Below are 27,220 nucleotides of genomic sequence, written 5' to 3'. Positions count from 1 at the left end.
GATTTACGTACAGAATAACACAAAATGCTCTGAGATCAGGTTTCCAATTTAGGCAGATGTTAGAGGGCCTCTGCTTTGATGTCAGAGGGCCTCTGCTTCAGCACAGCAACCGGTGCATCAAATCACCAACAGGCTCCTGAAGAGCTTCTATCCCCAAGCCATAAGACTGCTAAATAGCTAACAAAATGGCTACACAAACTGAGTTTTTTATTTGATTTATTTCACCTTTATTTAACCAGGTAGGCCAGTTGAGAACAAGTTCTCATTTACAACTGCAACCTGGCCAAGATAAAGCAAAGCAGTGCGACACACAACAGAGTTACACATGGGATTGTTGACCCTTGTATTTTATATTTTAGTCTCTATGCACACTAACAGGACTCTACACACTCATGAACACTGACACTCCAACACACACACACACACACACACACACACACACACACACACACACACACACACACACACACACACACACACACACGCACACGCACACGCACACGCACACACACACACACACACACACACACACACACACACACACACACACACACACACACACACACACACACACACACACACACGCTCACACACACACACTCACATACAATAATCATAAACGCTGCTGCTACTTTGTTTATCATATATCCTGATGTCTATTACTGCAATATCCCTGCACATTGTAAATATGGAATTGGAACTGACCCTGTATATAGCTTACTTACTTATTGTGTTCTTCTTAATTCTTTGTATGTGTGTGTTTTTGTTCTGCCTTATGTTATTTTTAGTACTACATTGATATTGATTACTACATTGTTGGGTTAAGAAATACATTTCACTGTACTTGTGCACGTGAAATTACAACTTGAAACTTTACTTAAGAATGTGTTTGTTTCATATGGTTGTTTTGCTTTTCATATTTTGTCCTACTGGGCACACACTGGTTGAATCAACGTTGTTTCCACAAACGTGGAATAGACGTTGAATTGACGTCTGTGCCAGTGGGGTGTAATTGATGTGTTTATAGATATGTATAGATATGTATAGTGTAGCATACGTATAGTGTAGCATACACATCACAGACAAACTGAATTGGTCCACTCACACAGACAGCATCGTGAAGAAGGCGCAGCAGCGCCTCTTCAACCTCAGGAGGCTGAAGAAATTCGTCTTGTCACCAAAAGCACTCACAAACTTCTACAGATGCACAATCGAGAGCATCCTGGCGGGCTGTATCGCCGCCTGGTACGGCAACTGCTCCGCCCACAACCGTAAGGCTCTCCAGAGGGTAGTGAGGTCTGCACAACGCATCACCAGGGGCAAACTACCTGCCCTCCAGGACACCTACACCACCCAATGTTACAGGAAGGCCATAAAGATCATCAAGGACATCAACCACCCGAGCCACTGCCTGTTCATCCCGCTATCATCCAGAAGGCGAGGTCAGTACAGGTGCATCAAAGCTGGGACCGAGAGACTGAAAAACAGCTTCTATCTCAAGGCCATCAGACTGTTAAACAGCCACCACTAACATTGAGTGGCTGCTGCCAACACACTGACACTGACACTGACTCAACTCCAGCCACTTTAATAATGGGAATTGATGAGAAATTATGTAAATATATCACTAGCCACTTTAAACAATGCTACCTTATATAATGTTACTTACTCTACATTATTCATCTCATATGCATACGTATATACTGTACTCTATATCATCGACTGCATCCTTATGTAATACATGTATCACTAGCCACTTTAACTACGCCACTTTGTTTACATACTCATCTCATATGTATATACTGTACTCGATACCATCTACTGTATCTTGCCTATGCTGCTCTGTACCATCACTCATTCATATATCCTTATGTACATATTCTTTATCCCTTTACACTGTGTATAAGACAGTAGTTTTGGAATTGTTAGTTAGATTACTTGTTAGATATTACTGCACTGTCAGAACTAGAAGCACAAGCATTTCGCTACACTCGCATTAACATCTGCTAACCATGTATATGTGACAAATAACATTTGATTTGATTTGATTTAATTGTTGTTTATTGGTGTGTTCATGCAGAGCTCATGTGCGAAAGAGACCGCGGTCTCAGCATGACTCCCTGCTTAAATTAAGGTTAAAAAACAACCTAAAAAATAAATGGTGGCTGTGTCGAGTGGAGTGAACTTGAGACAGCTGAGGCAGCAGAGGTATGTATTGTGTTTAATAGCTTACTGGGTTTTTTTTTGGGGGGGGGGGGTGATTGAGAGAGCGTGCAGTTTTATTCACGTAACACTTTAGTCTGTTAGACCTTTGATATTGAATCCCTGTTGAATATTGTGTTTGCTGTGTTGCACTGAATATCAGTTTGCTGTGCTTCCAAATAAAATGTGCTGTGTTTTGTTTCAGGCCTTTGTAAAACTGTAAATTACCTTTGGTGACATCAAATTACGCCTGCCCAGTAAACTGGCGTACTTTACTATATTTGTAATACAATCTATATATTTTGTGATAGTCCTGTCTTGCATGCTTCCATACCAGTATCCAGTTAAGGTCTTATTGACCCTGCCCTATCTTAGAACCTGTCTCACAGATCTAAGAATGGTAGGCATATAATGTCTGCTCCTTATTTTGTTTAACTTCTAGAGCATTCAATTGTGCTTTAAGTGGAAATGGCATTGATTGCCAGTAGGAAGTGACATGTATTGTGTTGGTATCTCATCAATTAATGATCAACAAACAGATCATTTTTATGTTGTACTTGTAATGAATGCATGTGCAATTGCTGCTTAAGCACAAATGTGATGCCCCATTGTTCTTTCATTCATAGGCTAACTTGCTTCATGACTCATTTCTACAACAAGCCTTAATTACCCTAGTATAATTACATTTGTTATTCCTCTAGTCAGCCAAACAGTTTCACTGGGAAACTTCATACAACTTATCATCCTAAAATGCTGTTATAGTGTCTCAAAATGTCTAGACTTTAGCCTAACCTTGGTGAAAACGTTCCTCTGAATTAATACAACGCATAATATGTCCCACTAACTTAGATGGCAGACGAGCAATGCCTGTGCCATGCAAAGGGCCTCAAGAAGCCGTGAGGGGTTATTATTTGTCATATTATAAAGTACAGTGAACAAACCTCTACTACTGCTCTTGAATGCAGCCCTGTGCTTGTTGCTTAGCAACCACGTGACACGGGAAGTTTACGCAGCCATTCAACGCGGAATAGAATCACACGGGACATTACAACTCCTTTCTTGTAACTCTCTGTTCATAAAATAAAGTTAGTTGAAAATTTCATCGGATTCAATCGGATATATTGTTTCCAGATAACGTATCGGTGGTAGTTACAGTAGCGCCTGAATCAGGATGTTACCATTTTAAAAGAACGAAGGCCTATCCATTCTGGGAACAAGTAAGTTGATAGCCAACTCGCTCACGCTTCGACTTTCTTCCATGCCATAACATAAGACATGACACACAGCTTTGCCATTAGTTTGCACAGTGGCAAGATGTAAAGGTAGCAAATAAGTGATTTAATTTCACCAACATTGATCTAACTAACAATAATTTGTTTTTTTGCATAGTATTGTGGAGATTGCATATTGCGACAATGCCTGAAGTTGAACCACTCAGATTTCCATCAAGGGAGGACGGGCCAAGTTTACAAGGTTTGAATGAAATTTTGCACAAACAATAACCCCTTCACACACCTAAACACTTGAAAGGCAATTGAAACAGAACAGAAATACAGGTGGTAGCATTGTTATACAATGGGGATACTGTCTGTCATCGCACATTGTCTTGCTTCTAAAGAGACACTTGAGACAGATTGCCACAACAGCAGGTAATGTTCTCTCACATTACAGTCCATGACAAAAGGTGAAAGTCGCCCACCTGCTTAATCATATTTCATATGAGCGCTCCAGCTGCAGCATCATCTTACATAGAGTAGGCTATGTTGTGCCTTGGAAGCACTGGCCTAAAGTGTATGTTAGACTGAGTAGGATATCTGTTTCAATATTGTGCATTTAGGCCAGGAGCCATACTGCAGCCAGATGGCACCCTTCCACCGCTAAGCCTATATTGTCCTTGAGTCTGCCACAGGAGGCTCAAATTAGGCTTCCCTGGCCCTTGGCCTGTTCCCTGATGCTTACAATACAGTGATTGGTTATATGGACATTTATGGGTGATAGTGGAAATTACATAAGATCATTGTCTTATTGTCATAACACTGTGTACAGTAAGTCTCTTTCACACAAAGTGGAATATGTGTCCGATATACTATATTTTTGTGTCGGATTTTAAGGGATACAAATGTCATATTAATGATTCCTTATGTTATGCTGTCATACTGTTGTTTGTATGTATCATATTTATGGAAAGCAGTTATGTGTTTTTGGCTTTTCATCAAGCCAACCCCAAATTATTATGAATCGGGGCATAGGTCTAACTCTTCAATTTGATTTATGGCTGGTCATTTCTGATATCTTTTAAGATCAGGTAGATCTTCAAGCTGTGTGCCCCAGCAGACGTCGCAGTTGTGCCCTGGTTAACACACCCTCGCCGTGCGTCAACAAAGCTGTTTGCCATATTCAGGAGCTGAAGAGGAAAGTGGAGAACTGGTGTCAACAGGTAAGATTCAAAGTGTGATCATGCAAAAAAGCTTTTTGAGTTAATTATTATGAGTTAAAAATATGAAGAAAATAAATACATTTCTGTCATTTGTCTGCCTGTCTCCTCTACCAGTCGGGAAATGTTCAGCATCAGATGTCTCATGAAAAACAGCAAAAAAGCAACACTTTTAGGTAAGATGTATCTTTTTGGTCCTATGTTATATCCTATGTGTCACCTCCAACTCCAACCCATTCAAAGTCCGAACCCCTAAATCTAATCTTAACCCTAACTCCTAACCCTAACATTTAACCCCTAACCCTAATTCTAACCCCAGCACTAATTCTAACCTAAACACGCTAGAAATAGCCTTTTTCCTTGTGGGGACCAAAAAAATGTCCCCTGTTGGTCAAATTTTAGTTCGTTTACTACTCTTGTGGGGTATAGTTTAACACGTCCACAACAACCCATAAACAAACACACACATGCACATTGACTCACACACAAATATACACACACACCCACACAAACACAGTCAACGTTGGTGTTCTATTATATACTATTGTCAACTGTGTGACCAAGACACAATATTTGTAAATACAGTCATACTGGACATAGCACATTCATGATCTATACTGATCTATTACTTGTTATTTTTAACTTGACTCTTATTATTGATATTTATTATTGGTTATTGTACTGTAATGTTGAGGGAGTTAGCACACAAGCATTTTGCTGCACCTTTCAAACCTTCTTTAAACTGTGTACCTGATGAATACAGTTTGATTCATTTTTTTTATTAGTCATCATTTAAAGCTTTACATTTACAGCAATGAATGTTCCTATTTCTTCAGGTCTGTGAAGAAATGTGTTCCATGTTTTCCAGATTGAATTCCAGTGAATCTGTGTCTTCAATGATACCTACAGAGTTATACATCGAAGGCATTGGACTAAGTGCAAGAGGTGAAAGAGGTGAATATTTTTTATTTTTTTATTTATTTTCTCAAATGAGAGGGATACAGTGGCATCTATCTATAATGGCACCTATAACATGCGCACTATTTTGAATCATCCATATACAGTACAGCCCCTATTGTTTGCAGATGCTTTCTGTACTATAAGTCCACTTGTAGTTTATTTTATTTTAGCTTAGGTCATCTGACAATTACCAATATTTTTCAATAGATAAGGCTACTGGTATACTATACAAGCATCTCTCTTCCTTCATACAGAGGGTGACCTGTTGTCTCCGCTCCGTAAGGAAACCACGGACGTCCTGGTAGAAGTAGTGTATCTGATTGAACGTCTGGAAGCTGATCGCCAGGATGCAGAGGAGGCTCTACAGTCGGAGAAGAAGAGAAGGAGAACTTTAGGGAGGAAAATTTATAGTATTTCACTGTGGAAGCAGCAGGAGTTCCCTGTAGCTGTCCAGAAAGGTCAGTCAGTGGCAAAAGACAAAGATCCCTTAAAGAAAGGTCATTCATGTTGTTATCACTCTTTTATTAGGAGTATTATTTTGCAACACTTGTTGTTGAAGACAAAATAAACTATAATCTAGTAGGTTTGGTAAGTTCTTTATATATTGCTTATAGTGCAACTTTACTTAAAACCTGGATATGTGCTGTTTCTCTCCAGAGCATGAGGCCTGTACCAGAGACATCAGTGAATTGAAATGGCATCTGAAATTGAGAAGAGATAAACTTCACCAAGTGACAGATAGATTGATCAAGACAGAAGTTCTGAATCTGCGGTTAAATGAGGACATTGATTTCATCAAGAAAAATGGGCCTCTGGTGAAGGAAAAACTGCAGCTGGAGAGCGATTTCATGATCCAAATTAATACGGCTCAACATAAGGTACTGTTTACAATTAATTTTGTTCAAGTTTTTTCTACACTGTTATTATCACATATATATTGCATATATTTATATATATATTTATTTTAGGCCCTTGAGACATTTTCAAAGACCTTCAGTGAACTGAAGAGTTTTCAAGAAGAGATGAGAAAGGAAGAACTGAAAGCAGATGAGGATAGAGGATTGATGTTCAATGAACTTAAGGGCATCAGGAATCTGCTAAATGACAGACTGTGAGTACAGTATACAGCATATTAAATAGTATTACAGTGTCACGCCTGCTCCCACTCCCTCTCTCTGGCACTCAAGGGCGCCAGGCTGCCCATCATTATGCACACCTATCACCATCATTATGCACATCAGCGCTTCATTGGACTCACCTGGACTCCTTACTTTGTTGATCGCTTCCTCTATATCTACAGGCGAAGTCGGAAGTTTACATACACCTTAGCCAAATACATTTAAACTCAGTTTTTCACAATTCCTGACATTTAATCCTAGTAAAAATTCCCTGTCTTAGGTCAGTTATGATCACCACTTTATTTTAAGAATGTGAAATGTCAGAATAATAGTAGAGAGAATGATTTATTTCAGCAATTATTTTTCCATCAGATCCCCAAGTTTACATACACTCAATTAGTATTTGGTAGCATTGCCTTTAAATTGTTTAACTTGGGTCAAACGTTTTGGGAAGCCTTCCACAAGTTTCCCACAATAAGTTGGGTGAATTTTGGCCCATTCCTCCTGACAGAGCTGGTGTAACTGAGTCAGGTTTATAGGCCTCCTTGCTCGCACACGCTTTTTTAGTTCTGTCCACAGATTTTCTATAGGATTGAGGTCAGGGCTTTGTGATAACCACTCTAAATACCTTGACTTTGTTGTCCTTAAGCCATTTTGCCACAACTTTGGAAGTATCCTTGGGGTCATTGTCCATTTGGAAGATCCGTTTGCGACCAAGCTTTAACTTCCTGACTGATGTCTTGAGATGTTGCTTCAATATATCCACATCATTTTCCTACCTCATGATGCCATCTATTTTGTGAAGTGCACCAGTCCCTCCTACAGCAAAGCACCCCACAACATGATGCTGCCACCCCGGTACTAGTCCTAGCTATAACATGTAGTGTCGTTTAGATGAAATCCTTCTTTATTGTAACGGCTATCTTCTATCTCCTCCTCTGACGAAGAGGTAGAAAGGATCGGACCAAAATGCAGCGTGATGATGATTCATGATTTATTTAAATGAAGGAAAACCCTATACAAGCAGAAACTACAAAAATAACAAAATGAAATAACGAAAACCGAAACAGCCCTATCTGGTGCAAACACAAAGACAGGAACAATCACCCACAAACACACAGTGAAACCCAGGCTACCTAAATATGGTTCCCAATCAGAGACAACGAGAATCACCTGACTCTGATTGAGAACCGCCTCAGGCTGCCAAGCCTATGCTAGACACACCCCTAATCAGCCACAATCCCAATGCCTACAAAAAAACCAATACGACAACACAATAAACCCATGTCACACCCTGGCCTGAACAAATAATTAAAGAAAACACAAAATACTAAAACCAAGGCGTGACATTTATATCACAAAAAGGCAGTTTAGTTGGCGCCATCGATTTGAGTAGTCCACTCGTTCAACATGCAGAGAAAGGAATCCGAAAATCTACCCCTAAACTTTGTTTCAACAAGTCAAAATACGTTTCTATTTACTCCTCATGTACCCTAAAAAGTAATCAAACTATAATATTTATACGGAAAGAAGTATGTTCAATAGGAAACCAATTTTAGCAGGTCTTCATGGTGAGCCCAAACACACATTTCCAAGACTATGTCCTTGTTTTTGAAGTTACAAGCGTGAAACCTTGAACATAGACTGCTGACACCCTGTGCAAGCCATAGGAATTGCATCCAGGTGGTTAATTGTCAGTATGACCTTATTCTTGTTATTGTAAGAGGATGGTCTCTCAAAAACATTATTGTTCGTTTTTCTTTGGATTTTCTCCTACCATATCTATTGTGTTATTCTCCTACATTATTTTAACATTTCTACAAACTTCAAAGTGTTTTCTTTCCAATGGTACCAATTATATGCATATCCTTGCTTCAGCGCCTGAGCAACAGGCAGTTTACTTTGGGCACGTCATTCAGACAGAAATTGAGAAAAAAGGGGCCTAGCCCTAATTAAAGGCACAGTCAACTTAGTGTATGTAATCTTCTGACCCACTGGAATTGTGATAAGTGAAATAATCTGTCTGTAAACAATTGTTCGAAAAATTACTTGTGTCATGCACAAAGTAGATGTCCTGACCGACTTGCCAAAGCTATAGTTTGTTAACAATTAATTTGTGGAGTGGTTGAAAAACAAGTTTTAATGACTCCAACATAATTGTATGTAAACTTCCAACTTTAACTGTATCTGTTCCTCAGTTTGATCCCTGTGTCAGCATTAACGTCGTTATGTTTCACCTATCCAGACGCTGTCCGTGTTTTGTTTCATGTTTGTTATTTATTAAATGTTCACTCCCTGTACCTTCTTCTCATCTCCCAGCGTCTGTCCTCACATACAGTATCTGATAGTTACCCAACGTTTTTTTTAGGTTAAAAGGAACCAGAAGGAACCAAAGGAATAATTGTCCAAGTAATCTGTCCTGTTAAATCTCAAATATCTCTGTAATCACGCGTAACTTAACCTAACTTAACCTGACAGTGTTGTTATAAAGTACTTACAACTGTTGCGCCATGCTTGCAGTTTGCGCAATTAGACATACATGCAAAGTTTATGAATAATTTCACTTCAAAAGATGATTGTAATTATTTTGTCCAGAACTGAGTTCCAGCAGCTGATAGATTATTGGGATGGCTACTGCATTACATTGAAGGAGACAGAGGAGAGGGTAGCTTTGAAGGAGGAGGAGTGGGGAGACATGTCACAACATATCCCTGTGCTAGAGGTGCAGGAGACTGCAGTCAATGATCTGGTGAGTACTGTACTGTGCTAACTGTGTACTGTATGTTACGTCAGCACATGTGAGCCAGTCTTTAACTTAAATGATTTTCACCACTGTGAACAACTGCATTTATCATAATTAATGAATGAACAAATTAATGAGGAATTTTACTTAAGGAATATGCTGAAACATGCACCAATGTTCCTTACACATTGAGAATACAATGTATAGTTATTTTTTGGTCACAGGTTGTGGAGTTGAACATATTTATTGAGGTTGAAGGTAGAAAAATTGCACAATTAAAGGAAGAGATTTCAGAGCTTCAGAAAGAAGTCCATGCAACTGTAAGTGATGATAGTTATTGTTGACGTTGAATATTTCTCACAATACTTTATTTATTGCATACGACTTATTGCATATGTATTGCTTCCTAACGTTGCATCCGGGGGATATTCCAGAGACTTGCAGGTGAAGCGGCGGTCTCTCACTCCGAGGAGGTGTTCTGTAAGAAGCATCAGGACATCTTGGCTCTCCATGAGGAAAACAAAGAGTATGAACTAGAGACTGAGGACTACAGTAACACGATCTATGAGAGGTACTGTATGTCATTTGTGTGTGTGTGCATACTTACGTTTGTGTGTGTGTATGCATACTTACATAGCTGTGTGTGTGTGCATACTTACGTGTGTGTGTGTCCATCCATCAGTGAGCAGGCAGTGAAGCAGCTTCAGAAGGAGAGGAAGCGCATGCTACAGAAGATCAGTGTGAATGAGGAACAGAGAGAAGAGGCCAAGGAGGAGTTGTCCCAGGTGGCAGCAATGCACGCTAACACCAAGGTCAACCTGGAGGAGCTGGAGCAGCAGACCTTCATGGAGGAGCAGAGGATGAGGGTCCGTGTGGAAAGAGACATGCACTTAACTCGACATCCATACACTTTTACCTATGATCAAGGCTACAGATGTAAGATCTTAATTTGTAATGCAGGACATTTAAAACTTGTGGTGTATTTGAGGTTTAAAAAGGCTTGTGAGGTTTGTAATTTCCACTTTGAGATTTCAGACTTGATTTTCCCTTATGAAAAATGTATCAACCACTACAAAAATGTCCATGAATTATAATCCACAGAATCATTTACATTTCTTGTCGCTGCAGGATTAATTTCCTGCTATAGCAAACTGGCTCAAATGAAGATCTTACATCTGTAGAGATCCATGCACTCTTACCTGTAGTACCATGCTCATAACACATAGAGATCCATTTTATCAGAATTTATGAGGGTAAGTTAGAGAGACACTGATTTATAAATGAATCCTACATGAGGTTGCATATCCTCATTGACACAAGTGTTTGATGTTTAGATTCAAATTCCGTTAGATATTGTCAATCACATAATCTGCATTAGTTGTCGGTGAGAGAAGCACATGCTTTTAGAGATTCATCCATGCTTGGAGTCTCTATCAAGGTGGGTTTGTGAAAAGAGCCCTCGCAGATAGACATTCAGATATGCACTAGTAGATTCATGTACCATGATGAAGTGGGCTTCTTTACTAGTGTTACTGATGCAACACATATACATATCTCCTCAGAAAGTGATTGAGAACCTGAAGAAAGACATGATGAGCGAGATGAAAGCCATGGCCATTCTGAAGGTAAATCTCTTCTGTCTGTCTTCTGTAGAGTTTTGACTTTCACGGTTGGTTCTGCCAAGCATCTTTTTACAATCAGCTGTGTTCTAAAACCAGTAATCTCATAAGACTGATCTTGGAAGTTGATATGATTCCTTGTGTACAACAGTTTTGTTACATTTTTTAACTGTATTTTAGGATACATTAACAACATTTAAAGCAGAATTACACCAGGAGCAAAAAAACACAGAAATCGCCAGATGGGAACTTCATAAGGAATTTGAAGAGGTGTCATCGGCTACAAAACAACTGGAAATTGAAATGGAAAAACGGAGAAAGATTTACAATGATAAATCTGAGGTAATCTAACATTTTATGTTCAGTTTACTGTTTTTCAAACATTTTAGTGAGATATGTTGAGTGTTTTAAATTCAATTGATTATTAATTTCTCTGTTTCAGAAAATTGAACGTTTAAGGGAGAAACTCTGTGATATTCTAACAGAACACAAAAACACTACAAATTGTCTGGAAAAGGAAAGGAACCTGAAACTTGACCATCTAAATACAGTCAAGGTAAGATAAAGCAAGGATTTACACACAGTCACCATATTTAAAAAAAATTGTGAGAAATGTAATTGATATTAGCACAACACATTTCATGATATAATGTATTACACCTAATACACACACATGATTTACAAGTGATAGTGTAATATATTTGAAATCACAAGGTGGGTGGTGGGACTTAATAAAAGTTATTGATGTTGAAATCATGCTGCCAAGTTTCATTGTGGAGCATGGTTCATTCATTTCAATCTTGTTTATTCTTGACAGGAATTACACCAAGATGTTACCAAGAGGTTTGACCACGCCTTGAGCAGAATCACAGTCCTCACTGCTAAGTCCAAAGAGTACAGAACAGGGTCTGACAGGATGGAGGACACAGCAGCCACAATGCCAGATGTCATTGAAGAACTACAGTAAGAATCTCTTCTCTCCTCACAACCACCCTCTGTTCTGCCAATATAATATAATAGGCCTTCTACCCTATCTAGAGTATTTAGAATGTATTATCATTGTAAGCCTGCTGCACCAGAGACCCTGGAAAGCTGGAATGTATTAGTTTGATTCATGCTGTTCTCAGAGCGTGAAGCGTCACCATTAACTTTGAAGCCTTGGCTTTTCCATCATTGATATTAGCACAGGAATCAGCTTGGTATTATTCCAAATCAATTGATTGCCGTTCACCTGTATTTATCAGGTCTGTCTTTGATGCCGTAGAGTTCAAAAACCAAACAGCTACGTTGATCATGAACACCTTAGAACGTGATATCACCAACTGTCAACAACGGATTGAGCAAGCAGTGCAAACTCACACTACTCTATTCACAACCAGACAGCAAAAAATGGAGGAAACCAAGGTAAAACACTGGGTAATTTGGTTAATACAAGGTGGTTTGGTTTATGTTGTACTCATTTTATTGGATGTTAGTGTTACTGGTATTCCTCATACAGCTAATCTTACTGGAATTGAGACCATGTACAGTAACATTTAGGTAGCCTAAAAGCAGGTAGGCTAAAAATATTTGTTAGTTTTCAAACATGCCCATTGGCAATTGTCTTCAAAGTGGTATATTGGTAACAAACACAAGAGAAAGTCTGAAAGGGTCCTCAGCTTATTGTGTAGTTATTTGTGGATTAGTGTCACTAGAATTACTCGCTACAATCCGTTGTGAGAAGACCATAACAGCATCCTAAGCAATTAGAATTACAAGCCAGGGTCAATCGTGTTGTGTTTTTTAAAGAAGTGACAACTAATTGTTGGAAAGTATTTTACCAAACTGATAACCAACTGAACACAGACTTCAATTCATGTATCCCACGTTGGTTCAATGGAATTTCATTGAAATGACTTGAAAACAACGTTGATTCACCCAGTTTGTGCCCAGTGGGAAGGCCTCTCCTGTATTGGTGAATCTTTCTTGGTTGGACATTTGCTGTATTCAGTTACCTGTATGTTTAATCATCATATTCATTTAAACACAAGCCTATTCTTCCCAACCTCACACCATTGACAAAACACATTTTTACCAGTGTACTGTTTTTTGTATTCACCTCAAAATGAGTGTAAAAAATCTCTGTGGTGTACATTATTTTATATTTAAGCCTTGTTTTAAAATGGCAATCAGCAGTTGAAAGAATAACCAAGGGTGTCCCCGCTCCTGTTTCGGTAAAAAGGTGAGGAATGGGACTGGAGAAATGTTACCACTCTCAAATTCATAGACAGAGCTATGGATGCAAGGAGTGATCATCAATGAGATCAACATTATAGTTTTAACCATGCTTAGAGGCTATAGAGTTTGTTTACATTTACTTTGTTTACAAACATTGCAGTTAAACAAGCTTATATTTCGGGTTCTGATGGGGTAAGACAGTTGAATTAAGCTCATGAGGCATTTATCAGTTATATTCTTCAAGAAACTTCTAGGTATATATCATTCATTTATAGGTCCAAAAATGGATGTAGCAACTGCAGATTGCCCCTTTAATGGGAGAGCCCAATTTATTGTAAGGTTTTCATCTGCAGCATGCAGGATTATCAGCCCAGCCACCGCCTCGTGGCTGATGGGAGTCTCACATGGCTTATCTAATGTGAAATCGCCATGTGGTATAGAGTTTCATTAAACGGTGATCAAGAATGCATTAGTTCAAAACAAGAAAAGGCAATGGAGCTAGGCCGCCATGCATCCGCGAGTGCAGCAACTTTAAAGAAGTTGTTGGCGTGAGACAATTTAAGAATTAGGAAGTCTTCCTCATAGACACAAGTCCCATTAGCCTGATAAAAAGCAATCATGCAAAAATAGCTTTAGCCTTTTTCACTTGAAAAAATGTAATGGAAACAACAATAGGCCTATCGCCCCTCTCACCAAATAAAAAGATCAAGAGTTAGAGCGACTGTTAAGTTAGAAGGAAATTGGTTAATTTGATCATTATGTTCATTAGGTCCTATATAACTACTGCTGTACACAGTTTCTATTCATATACTGTCCATACTTTCTATACGCGTTCTGAAATGTATTAACTTCTTTCTTTTTACTTTTTGGATTATGTGCGTAATCGTTTTGTATTCCTAGGTATTATTACTGCACTGTTGGAGCTAGAAACACAAGCTGCAAATCGCACCTGCAATAACATCTGCAAATGTGTATACGCGACCAATACACTTCGATTTGATTTGAATATACAGCACACACATAATGTCCACATTAGCATAACGTAATATGCACACTAAGCATTTGGAAACTGCCGTGCGTGACTCAGAGAACGAATAAACACAGTAATGACTGGACACATTGAGATATCAAATTACACAGGAGAAAGATGCTGACCTCATATTATCATTGGAAGGCCCCAGAGGTCACCATGGATGTTGACCGTTGGGATGTTAACTGTCAGGTAGAGCACATTAGTATTGCTAACAGCTCAGAGGAGGCTTGTGTTTGTGTGTGGGGAGACACTAAGGGGACTTTTTGACCTGCATCCGATTGACAGCCCAACTAGCCAAAATCTATAACTAACCCTTACCTTAACACTAACCTTAACAAAACCCTTAATCTTAACCTAATTTTCACCAAAACACTGTTGTGTATCCACAAACAGTTCCATTCAACTCATGAAGTCGCCCCATACACTGAGTCAATTGAAATGAAATTAATCAAAATCAGCTGAAGTCCAGTTATTCAGCAGGTACAGTGCCTTCAGAAAGTATTCATTTTCCCCACATTTTGTTGTGTGACAGCCTGAATTGAAAATAGATTTAATTTAGATTTTGTGTCACTGGCCTACACACAATACCGCATAATGTCAATGTGGAATTATGGTTTTCAAAATTGTTACAAATTAATTAAAGATGTCTTGAGTCAATAAGTATTCAACACCTTTCTTATGGCAAGCCTAAATAAGTTCAGGAGTAAAAATGTGCTTAACAAGTCACATAATAAGTTGCATGGACTCACTCTGTTTACAATAATAGTGTTTTACATTATCTCATCTCTGTACCCCACACATACAATTACCTGTAAATGTAAGGAAAGATGCTGGGAGACTAGAAGCAAGTACAGGGAGTGAACATTTAATAAATAACGGACATGAAACAGAACACGGACAGTGTCTGGACAGGGGAAACAAAACAACATTAATGCTGACGGGATCAAACTGAGGAACAGACAGATATAGAGGAGGCAATCGACAAAGTGAAGGAGTCCAGGTGAGTCCAATGAAACCCTGATGTGCGTAATGATGGTGACAGGTGTGCATAATGATGGGCAGCCTGGCGCCTTCGAGCGCCAGAGAGGGGGAGCGGGGGCAGACGTGACAGTAAGGTCCCTCAGTCGAGCAGTGAATTTCGAACACCGATTCCAGGAAGGTTTTCCAATGCCTCACAAAGAAAGGCACCTATTGGTAGATGTGTAAAAAATTTAAAAAGCAGACATTGAATATTGCTTTGAGGATGATGAAGTTATTAATTACACTTTAGATGGTGTATCAATACACCCAGTCACTACAAAGATACAGGCGTCCTTCCTAACTTAGTTGCCGGAGAGGAAGGAAACCTCTTAGGGATTTCACCAGGAGGCCAATGGTGACTATAAACCAGAGTTTAAGGGCTGTGATAGGAGAAAACTGAGAACAGATCAACAACATTGTATTTACTCCACAGTACTAACCTAATTAACAGAGTGAAAAGAAAGAAGCCTGTGCAGAATACAAATATTCCAGAACATGCACTCTGTTTACAACAAGACACTAAAGTAATACTGCAAAAATGTGGCAAAGCAATTCACTTTTTGTCGTAACTACAAAGTGTAGTGTTTGGAGCAAATTCAATACAACACATTACTGAGTACCACTCCATGTTTTCAAGCATAGTGGTGGCTGCATCATGTCAAGGACTGGGGAGTTTTTCAGGATAAAAACAAATACAGAATGGAGCTAAGCACAGGCAAAATCCAATAGGAAACCCTGGTTTGTCTGCTTTCCAACAGACACAGCAGGACATTAACTTACAACACAAGGCCAAATCTACACTGGAGTTGCTTGCCAAGAAGACAGTAAATAAAAAAATATATACAGTATATTTGGGGGATTGGAAATTATGCAGACAATTACATTGATAGAATCCACAATCTATCTGTAATTTTGCAATTTTATAGCTGAGTTACAGTTTTGACATACATCTGCTTTGACATCTATTGTCACAACCTGGTCTGTTTCACCTGACCTTTTTTTATACCTGACACAACCTGGTCTGTTTCACCTGAGCTTGTGCTTGTCTCCACCCCCCCACCCCCCTCCAGGTGTCGCCCATCTTCCACATTATCCCCTGTGTATTTATACCTGACACAACCTGGTCTGTTTCACCTGACCTTTTTTTATACCTGACACAACCTGGTCTGTTTCACCTGAGCTTGTGCTTGTCTCCACCCCCCCCCCCCCTCCAGGTGTCGCCCATCTTCCACATTATCCCCTGTGTATTTATACCTGTGTTTTCTGTCTGTCTGTGCCAGTTCGTCTTGTTTGCCAAGTCAACCAGCGTTTTTCTACTAGCTCTTGTTTTTTTTTACCAGTCTCTGTTTTTCTCATCCTCCTGGTTCTGACCTTTGCCTGTTCTGACTCTGAGTCTGCCTGCCCCTGACCTCGAGCCTGCCTGCCGCCCTGTACCGTTATGAACTCTTGCCTGTCCCCGACCTCCCTTTTGCCTACCCATTGGACTATAATAAATATCAGAACTCAAACCATCTGCCTCTTGTGTCTGCATCTGGGTCTTGCCTTGTGTCGTTATATTATGCCAAGACTCTAGCAATGATCAACAACCAATTTGACAGAACTTTTACAATTTTGAAAATAATAATGAGCAAATATTGTACAATCCCGGTGTGCAAAGCTCTTAGAGACTTATCCAGAAAGACTCACAGCTATAATCAGTGCCAAAAGTATTTCTAACATATATGGACTCTGGTGTGAATACTCTAAATTAGATATTTCTGTATTTATTTTTCAATAAATTAGCTAAAATTCTAAAAACACGTTTTCACTTTGTCATTATGGGGTATTGTGTGCAGATGGATGAGAATGCTTTTATTTATTTAATCCATTTTGAATTCAGGCTGCAACACGACAAAATGTGGAATAAGTCAATGGGTATGAATACTTTCGGAAGGCACTGTGAATGTCTGTCATGATCTCCAAACCCAAACATTTCTAAAGCTTTTCCACCACCAACATAGTGTCTTCCTTCATTAATGTAATCAAGCAGCTAGCTGGTGTTCTGTGTAGTTGTCACCGTGGATAAAGTAAACAACACAACCAAACTACAGACTTCTTATGGGCAATGAAGTGTAATTCGTTCCATTTACACTTCAGATAACAGCAGCCATCAGATGGGCTTAGTCAGAAGTGCTGCATGCCTTGCCTGCTGTAATTAAAACTGAAATCAATAGAAAGCATTTGTCATGTTTACAGCCCCCCCTCCCCTCTTTCTGCTGGGTTAAACTCATCACCTTAGTGCTGCTGCTGTTGTGTTTTACTGCAGAGACACACTTCATTATGTTCCTTCGTTCTGCAGGTACAGCACAGTACAGTCGAGACCACCAGGATACAGCAGCACAATGATCAAATACTCTGGGAATGAATGGGGTTGAGACTTGAGAAGAGGGCAGGCAGAGAGAGAGACAGTTACTCAGTCATTGTTATTTATTTGATTTCCAGAATAGTGTCCAGTCAGTGTTTGTCTGTACTTGTCCCTGTGTGCCCTAGATTGTAAGACTCACACATCCAGTAGTATGCACACACATATAGTCTCACACACGTGTACTTGTTCACCCTACTAATGCCCTAAATACATACTGTACATCTATGGATTCACTCCCAGGCCTATTGGTTCATGAGAATGTTTATCTCTCCTTTCTATAGCCTTGCCTGGGACAGTGATCCATGTCTTTGATTGCTCATACAGTAGCTGACATTCAACATGTACCTTATACAGTGCAGTATAACTGCTGCTTCAGCATGTATTGTTCCTTGGTAGGACTGTAGCAGCTCTCCTCCACTAGGGGTTGATGGAACCAACCACCATGATGGACCTCCTCAGTCATACTGTGCTGCGACCTGCCATGTCTCCTCAATATTTTCTGACTGTGGACCACACTCATAAGTCCTGTCAAGTGCTTAAAATTGTCAGGACACCTTGTTATCAATATATGTGAAACCTTGTAACTGAACGTGCGTTTGTATGTGTATGTGTTGTAGTCCGACCTAAAGGTAGCCCTAAGAGAGAACGTTGAGTTGGCCCACGAGTACAGAGCCCTTCAGAATGTCCTGATGATCGTCAAGCAGGGGGCTGTTGGGGTGTTTGACAAGAGGAATCGAGCAGAGGCATCTTTTTATGATCACAAACAGGTAGGCTCTCTACTGAACGTGTCTACTTCCTAATGTTATAAAATTATAGAGCTTTACATATTGAATCATAATCACTATCATTGAATCATACATTTAAATCATTATATGATATTATGTTAAATTATGTTATATCCAGTTTGCCGTTTGATTGGAATGTTTCTTAGCATGGTCAGTAATTTTCAGATTGTTTTAGTTGGGTAACCAATGAGATGACTGCAGTAATCTGATCTTGATGAGATAACCTTAGTGTAGGAGGATGATGGATGTGATATAGTAGTATTTCTGCCTAGGGGGAGATTAGAGAGAGGATAGGTGGATGTAATTCATGCAAACGCATAAAGACTAAGCTCACTATACAGGTGTTCCAAGGTGACATGTTTCATTATGTTTGCTTCTGTTCACTAGGTTGTCCAATGGGCTAGGTGTCCAATGGGCTAGGTGTCCAATGGGCTAGGTGTCCAATGGGCTAGGTGTCCAATGGGCTAGGTTGGCCAATGGGCTAGGTGTCCAATGGGCTAGGTTGGCCAATGGGCTAGGTTGGCCAATGGGCTAGGTTGTCCAATGGGCTTGGTTGTCCAATGGGCTAGGTTGTCCAATGGGCTAGGTTGGCCAATGGGCTAGGTTGGCCAATGGGCTAGGTTGGCCAATGGGAGGGAGACACATAGCAGGCACATTGTCAATAATAGAAAAAGAGAATACACTCTCAATGCTAATACTCCTAAAGGTGTTGAATGAAAACTACAGAACAACGTATACTCCTAAAGGTGTTGAATGAAAACTACAGAACAACGTATACTCCTAAAGGTGTTGAATGAAAACTACAGAACAACGTATACTCCTAAAGGTGTTGAATGAAAACTACAGAACAACGTATACTCCTAAAGGTGTTGAATGAAAACTACAGAACAACGTATACTCCTAAAGGTGTTGAATGAAAACTACAGAACAACGTATACTCCTAAAGGTGTTGAATGAAAACTACAGAACAACGTATACTCCTAAAGGTGTTGAATGAAAACTACAGAACAACGTATACTCCTAAAGGTGTTGAATGAAAACTACAGAACAACGTATACTCGCAAAGGTGTTGAATGAAAACTACAGAACAACGTATACTCCTAAAGGTGTTGAATGAAAACTACAGAACAACGTATTCTCCTAAAGGTGTTGAATGAAAACTACAGAACAACGTATTCTCCTAAAGGTGTTGAATGAAAACTACAGAACAACGTATACTCCTAAAGGTGTTGAATGAAAACTACAGAACAACGTATTCTCCTAAAGGTGTTGAATGAAAACTACAGAACAACGTATTCTCCTAAAGGTGTTGAATGAAAACTACAGAACAACGTATACTCCTAAAGGTGTTGAATGAAAACTACAGAACAACGTATACTCCTAAAGGTGTTGAATGAAAACTACAGAACAACGTATTCTCCTAAAGGTGTTGAATAGTTGTGAGAGAAGCTACAGAAAACAACATTTCAACCGTTTCGGTTTTTATGGTCCGGGACGCAATTTAACTTTGATCTTAAAAGAAATTGCAGATGAAGACCATATTCTATAGCCTAAACAGGAAATTAAACATGCACTGCTTCAGGCAATAAGCAATAGACATTATTTGTTTCTCCAAAATGACTAATACCTTTACTTGAGCAATTCCTCATCTGACTGAATGAATGTTATCAAGTAAAAAATGCAGAAATAAAATCCTGTGGGCAGGATTCTCCACGCTCGTGATCAAAGCCTGATTTTCTTTTACTCTGTATTTAGCCTTCCTTAACCATTTCTGTTTGTTTCAGCTCTAGACATAGACATTTAGTACAGAACCACCTACCAACATCTCTCATTTTCTCATTCTAAATAGAAACAGATTTAATATAATGTAATTCCTTTTAGGTTTTTGGTTTCTGATTTGCATATCCCTCTGACAATCTACTTTCTATCAGTTGTTATTCTCAATACCCAATGTTACAGGGTTTTATTCATAGTGGCTAACTAACCTGCTTCTGTCCCAGAGAAGAAAGACTAGCTTCAAAGGACCCAGCACACTGGTGGGATCATATCATAGCACACATGTTTTGACAGCCCATAGCAATACTGTGTACTGGAATGACTTGGTTCACTCCAAACATGGAAGAAGCTCTCAGTTGTTTGAAGAGCCTGTAAAATGTTTGATATTCAGCAGAGGGAGCCAATGGAAGCTGCTGCTAAGGCGCTCTACTGGCCTGACTCATCAAGCCAAGGTTTATAGGCTTTGGCCTGTTATAATACAAACGTAGTTAGCACCATAGTAATAAGACATTGTACACAAAGATACATTCTGAATTTATTGCATTTGTTATTAGTTGACATTATACAGTAAGTTACAATGTTACAATTGGTACATTTTTTTATCACCTGCACATAGCTGAATGCTTCAATGCTCCAACCCAACACTTTCCTCAAATGTTAGGCAATATCAAAATACCTTTTTTTGTATAATGGTTACCTACCATACCTACCCCCATCTACTAGGATAGCACTAACCTAAAAGTGGTTTTCAATTGCGATGTGTTATTTCTCCTCCAGTAGCATCAGTTACCTTATGGTTCATTTAAGTGGCCTCATCACTGCATGTAAGCATTGTTTTGTTTATGTGGATGGAGCTCTCAGCACAGGTTTTTAACAGGGCACGCTATGAAGAGAATTCCTGTTATTGTCTGTCCTTCAGCAGTAGATGGCTGAGCTAATTCGCTTTAGTTTCTCTATGCGCTGGGGAACACATTGCCAAGCAATGATAAGCTTTGCAGGAAGAAAGCAGAGATGGAGGGAGAAAAAGCAATGGCATCTATCAGAATTGAAAGAAACCCCTTTGCTTGAAACTGTGTTCAAATAATAAAGCAAGCGAGCATCATGTCTTTCCAATAGACTAGGAATAATTTCTAGTTTCGGCGGGGGGTTCATGACTCTGTGTGTATGTGTAAAATATGTCTTGAGGGGATTGATATAAAGTTAAACTGGGTGAAGTAGAAATATTTTACTCATCAGCTTTGCAGTCACAGAGTTTGCCTCAGCTAGAACAAAACTGCTGAAGCATTTAGAGAAAATTAACCCCCCATCCTGGCAGCCAGATGTGACTGGATTCTGATGACTGCACACGAGTGGGCAGAGAAACCAAGAGACTGTGAAATTCCTGTCAGGCCTGTGTACTGCAGAATGGGCTATTGACTGCTTTCTCTATTCCCCTCCATCATTCTTCTTGAACACTGCCATTAATTTCCTCTCCTGCCTTACCAATTCCTTTTTCTCTCTTCTCTCTTCCCTTCCTTCTTTCTCCCTGTCTGCCCCCTCCTAGATTTCTTTGTTGCAGAAGAGGATGCACAAAGCTGTGGTGAAATACTTCAGACAACGCAGCCTCTATAGCCAGGCTGAACTGGCCCGCTTCCAGACCCTCTCTAACGAGAACAACCAGAAAATAAAAACTGTCCAGGTATGTATGTTTCACAGGATGAATCCACACACATACAACATTACAACCATTCCAGTTCAATGGGGTTTTCTTCAATTCTCCAATCCGCCTGCCTAGTCCTGCAGTATATCACAATCATTTTTTTAAGTGTTGGGAAGATTCATGGGATGAGTAGATTTGATTAATTTAATGGGAGTATAATAATTTATGACAGCATAATGCCGTCATGTAATGCTGAGCATGTGTGGCATCCCAAAGTTAAAACATGTTGAGCTGAGCGTCATGCCTCCATTGGCAGGGAACTAACCAGTCCACTAACCCACAGTAAAACATTCACCAGTCACCACAGCCGTCTGTAGCGTCATCACACTACAGTTATTAAACACGCCACCATCACCCTTCCTCCATGTATCCAGTCGTCACAACGCCGGCACAGTGACGTGATTGACGATGTTTCGGTGCGAGTGCCTATGACATGCTGCGACCCGGCATCTGAAGCTAGCCCTTTCTCCTCTCCAGAGAACTATACATTCACTCTGTTAGGGTGCATATTTATTCACTACATTACGTTTGGCTGTGTGGCTGCCTTATGTTTATTGTGTTGTTACTACTGGATAACTATCTATGGTACAACTACAAACCCTCCTGTGTTCCTAGGTTGAATAACCCCGAGCTACCTTTCTCATGTTTTGCTGAAAAAGTAGTAGGCACGTAATTCTGAATCTGCAGGGGTGCATGGAGAAGTGGAGATCTTCAATTACTGGATAATGGGTGGCTAATATGTGGTGAGATGTGAGAGGAGGTCAAAGCGGACAGAAGGAGAGTGATGAATCTTTATCAAATGTCCTGTCCTGTAGCACCCTCACCAAACATCATAGTGTAGCAGGCAGGTGCCATCCAACCATGAACCATTCACATTCTCTCACCCATTATATTTTTTATACAGAGGTGTTTACATTCAGCATTGTTTCCTTGCCCCTGCTTTCTATCCAGGTGTGACAGCCAGCCACGTCTATCGGCTTTTCCCAAGCTAGCACTACCATTACCTATGTCACAGTCCCACACACTTAGACAATACAAGTTTTGTCTAGGTCTTCATTGCAATTCAAAGTATAATTCAACTGATTTGATTCGATCAGACTTCTTCCCAGATATAATTGTTTTGACATAATTTCAGACCCTCTGTGTCTAGTCTTCTCTACACAGTCAGCAATAACACATTCAGTCATTATTTCCCTATCCATCCATTCCTTCCCCCTTTGTATTGCCGACATGCTTTTTGATTGGTCTTATCCAGCCAGACATTACAGCCAGTCAGTCAGGGAGGGAGGGAGCAGTCATGTCTCCCAGGTCTAGCCCCGAAGAGAGGAGGGGAGGCCCTAGGCAGCTGAACACAGAGCAGAGGGTAGAGCAGAGCAGGGAGGAGTGGAGCATGGAGGAGGAGGAGGGAGGAGCTATCAGGGAGCTGCAGAGTGTGAAGGACAAAAGAGCTGGTGTATTGAAGCGCAGCGCACCGTCACCCGTCACAGCCCAGCACAGGGTCCCTCAGAGCAGAGCAGCTACTCACATTAAACCCCCAACCCGGCTCCTGCAGACTAAAGCAGGCTTTACTACGCACTACGCACAGCTTCCTTTACTAAGCTTCCTTACTCAGGGTCCTTAGAATAGTGCACACCCCTTAGAAAGACCCCTTAGAGTAGTGCACACTTTAAGCACAACGACCCTCAGAGTAGTACACACTTAAAAATCAAAGACCCTCTAAGTAGTGCACACTTACAAATAAAGCAGTGCATACTTTTAACAGAAAGCCCCTCCGAGTAATGTTCATGTTAAAACCAAAGCCCCTCCGAGTAATGTTCATGTTAAAACCAAAGCCCCTCCGAGTAATGTTCATGTTAAAACCAAAGCCCCTCCGAGTAATGTTCATGTTAAAACCAAAGCCCCTCCGAGTAATGTTCATGTTAAAACCAAAGCCCCTCAGAGTAATGTTCATGTTAAAACCAAAGCCCCTCCGAGTAATGTTCATGTTAAAACCAAAGCCCCTCAGTGATGCACTGCATATTTTACATACTGATGGTGATGGCCTCATAGCAGTTCCCACTTCGCACCAACAGAACAAAACATAATGAAACAAATGTACCAAAATGGAGTCTTCATGGACTGAATCCTGCTGGGTACTAAACTAATCCATCCACCTATTTGGCAGAAGATCAGAAAAGTCAGGTCTGCACTTCCACCACCAAGGCGTCAGGTCTGCACTTCCACCACACTAGCATTATGAAGCCAAATGTAACTTATTTTCTTGCTTTGCAGTATCTTCAGAGGAGGAGGCAATGGGCGGTGTGGGATGGTGGGTGTGTGTGGTGGTGGGGGTGCTGTCATCCTGTAACACCGCTGCCAGAACTGGCAGTTGAGTTTTTGTGTTCTGCCAGTTTACACCAGGGATGGCATAATTGACAATGGCTAACAGCGGCGAGGCTCACAGTGCAGAGTGCTTGTTGAATGGCCAGTAATGATAGTAGCAGACGCCCACTAGCCCCAGTCTCCAGGGACAGTAATCCAAGATCCTGTTTCTGATATAATTGTTAGTCAGAGAATTTCTGCATGGCTAGGCCGGTTCAGATTCCCAAGTTGGTTGACAGTGCAAGGCAGTTTAATAGAAAAACTGGATGCTGAGATTTTTAAAACACAGGCGCACTGAACCTGGACCATGGTTCAACCAGGAGTCTCTCTCTCTTGTACTTGTTCTCGCTCTCTCCTTCCACAAAATAAAGAACAAGACCCTGGGCGTAACTTACTCTCACTATCTCTAGACAATACGTCGAGCAAGCAGCAAGTAGTGAAACAGACAGAGAATGGAGAAAGCATCACATCAACACTAGAGTTGTCTTTGTCTACTGTATGTCTGTCGTCCAAGCTGCTGCTCTCCCTCTCTAATCTCCCCGACTCAACGTCGTCTGACTACTGTCGTCACTCTGTTTTCTTAATTAGAATGTATTCATTGATTCTATTTGCTCTCTTATTCAAACAGGAGGAGTTGTCAGAAGCAATCCGGCGCATTTCTGCCTTTCTGCACTCTCTGGCAGATGACTCAACAACCAGTGAGGATGCTCCGACGATGGAGACAGCAGCAGGGAACAAACAAGCGGGTCTGGATGCCATTGGGTTGAACAAGAAGAAGATGCCTACAGTTCAGATAACAGTGTAATTGGACATTCACCTGGTGCCAGACAACTTACTTACCCCAGCACGCTTCACTCACTCACTATCCCCCCCCCCCCCCCCTCTCTCTCACCAGCAGCAGATCCATAACAATGAAACAGGTGACTTTCATGCTGCTGCCAGGACTGATCTAATTTTAGCAGGGTGAATGATTGCAATTGGCTTTGCCTCATCAGATAATTAATCTATGTCACCATTAATTGGAAAAGAGAATAATTACAGGCAGTGTTGACAGAAATTCTAAGCTTCTCCAGATTTGGAGATCTAATCAGGACTACTAAAACCCACCGTGACCTTAACTACCACTTAGTACACTACCTCGACCACCCGGACCAATGTCCGAGCAAAACACATCCTCTCAGGAGACAAGCACACTTGTTGTTGTTGTTTCATTTCTTTTTATCCCTCTCTCATTTTCTCTCTCCCTCTTCTAGAAAGCTGTCTCCCTCAATCACTTTTCAATATTCAATCTTAATTTTGTGGAAGTTTAGCATTTTCAATGAGCTGGAGATGAATGATTAATGAATAAATTGAAATGCTTCATTTTGTCCATGGATCATTAGTTAAGTCCTTTGTGGGAAGGACCTGAGAAAGGAGTGAACATTATTGAGACATTAGCCTGGAGCATTCCAGGGGTAAATAGTGTGCACATTACAAAAGGATGTTGTGTAGCGGGGTGCAGTAGCCAACTGGCTTTCTAACGGAAGAACCCCCAGGTAACGCTGCTTTCAATTTGCCACATCTCACCTGAATCACACGTAGTATTTATTTGGAATAGAAAACAAATGTTTATTATTTCATCAAGCATTCATCAAACATTAAGCATTGTTTCATAGGCCCAATAATGATGTGGCACATTAATATTTATTAAACACACTTCAAAAGTTTTTATTTTCCTCTTTCATAAATATTAGTGATACAAGTATTATTACCACAGCATTGTTTATATTTTGATCATTGTGATGGGACAATTTCAGACTATGGCTGAAATGGACTATTAAGCTATGGAGATGGCCATTGGATTCATGTAAGATCTGTTCTCGCCAAGATGTTCTTGAACTAACCTCAAGTAGTGACAGTGATTTCCTATCAGGTCACTCAGCCAGGTGATAGATATTGTTGGTCCGGGTCTGCAGTCTTCTGGTTGATAGAGACGTTTGTATGTTGATGACACCGAGGCCTATTCCCTCCCTTCCAGGGCAGAGGGGGGCAGTATGAAACAACAAGCTGAGAGAGGGAGACAGTATCTCGGTTTCCATCCAATTGGCGAAAGATTTTCATGCAAATTTTCAAAAATCTGCATAAAGAAAATATGTTCAAAAGTTCAATCAGGTTCCTTCACATTTTCAACTCTGTTGCATTAAAATAGAACATTTGCTTGCTCTGGTCTAAGCACTTGCTCTCTAGTCAACAACTCGCAGAAACAGGTGGTCTAGGCCTACATGACGAGATTATTATGGATAAGAGCCAGAATATTTTTATTTGTCAAACGGCGTCATCATGTCACCAGAATCAGACCATCGATATTTATTGAAAATGAGCATCAAGATTACTGTGCACTTTCTCCACCCTGTGAAGTTCATCATAAATGATTGAATCTGTAGCCTAATAAACTGCTTGGTTTCCTGAGTCCTAGTGTTTGAACCACACAACATATTGCATGACTCCCAAGTTTACTTCGATATGATGATTATTATATCAATATTTGTGCGTAAAGGCATTTCCACGTCCATTTCTCGCATAATTAATTTTACAGATAAAAAGATGTAAAACAAAGGAATTATCTGTTGCCATTTATAAAATTGTACGGAAACTTCCTGTTTCTATCAAAGCTGTGTTTAAAAAAAAAATACAGTATGACTTTACTCACATAAAAACTATGGATGGAAATGTTGTTATTGAAATCACCATTGACTTTAGCAACACATGCTCCATTTCCACTGCCATGCCATAGAATAGCATCTTATTGAATCACCTCGTAGTCAAGTTGGCCTTATGAAAGTGTGTGTTTACTATGATCATTTTGACCT

At 40.2% G+C, this 27,220-nt stretch overlaps 1 protein-coding gene across 1 annotated transcript; it reads left to right on the top strand.

The window, feature by feature from the left end:
* The first annotated feature begins 3,195 nt into the window (after positions 1 to 3,195).
* ccdc178 (coiled-coil domain containing 178) lies at positions 3,196 to 26,819 on the top strand. The gene is made up of 20 exons (XM_020467667.2): positions 3,196 to 3,419; positions 3,592 to 3,675; positions 4,503 to 4,639; positions 4,754 to 4,812; positions 5,505 to 5,590; positions 5,851 to 6,054; positions 6,254 to 6,474; positions 6,565 to 6,707; positions 9,310 to 9,463; positions 9,682 to 9,777; positions 9,892 to 10,028; positions 10,140 to 10,323; positions 11,020 to 11,082; positions 11,257 to 11,418; positions 11,519 to 11,632; positions 11,894 to 12,039; positions 12,321 to 12,480; positions 18,368 to 18,517; positions 21,855 to 21,989; positions 25,000 to 26,819. The coding sequence occupies exons 2-20, from the start codon at positions 3,618 to 3,620 to the stop codon at positions 25,174 to 25,176; spliced, it is 2,586 nt and encodes an 861-aa protein (XP_020323256.1). The 5' UTR covers positions 3,196 to 3,419; positions 3,592 to 3,617; the 3' UTR covers positions 25,177 to 26,819.
* Positions 26,820 to 27,220: the final 401 nt, after the last annotated feature.

The sequence above is a fragment of the Oncorhynchus kisutch genome, linkage group LG30 (assembly GCF_002021735.2).
Source record: "Oncorhynchus kisutch isolate 150728-3 linkage group LG30, Okis_V2, whole genome shotgun sequence".
In the NCBI taxonomy this organism is placed as follows: Eukaryota; Metazoa; Chordata; class Actinopteri; order Salmoniformes; family Salmonidae; genus Oncorhynchus; species Oncorhynchus kisutch.
The sequence above is the reverse complement of the archived record's forward strand: the minus strand, read 5'-3'. Positions and strand labels throughout refer to the sequence as shown.

Coding starts and splice junctions, on each gene's coding strand:
- ccdc178 (XM_020467667.2), top strand. CDS start 3,618: ATGCCTGAAGTTGAACCACTCAGATTTCCATCAAGGGAGGACGGGCCA. Junction 6,055..6,253: donor CCCTGTAGCTGTCCAGAAAG/GTCAGTCAGTGG, acceptor GTTTCTCTCCAG/AGCATGAGGCCTGTACCAGA. Junction 10,029..10,139: donor AGTAACACGATCTATGAGAG/GTACTGTATGTC, acceptor TCCATCCATCAG/TGAGCAGGCAGTGAAGCAGC.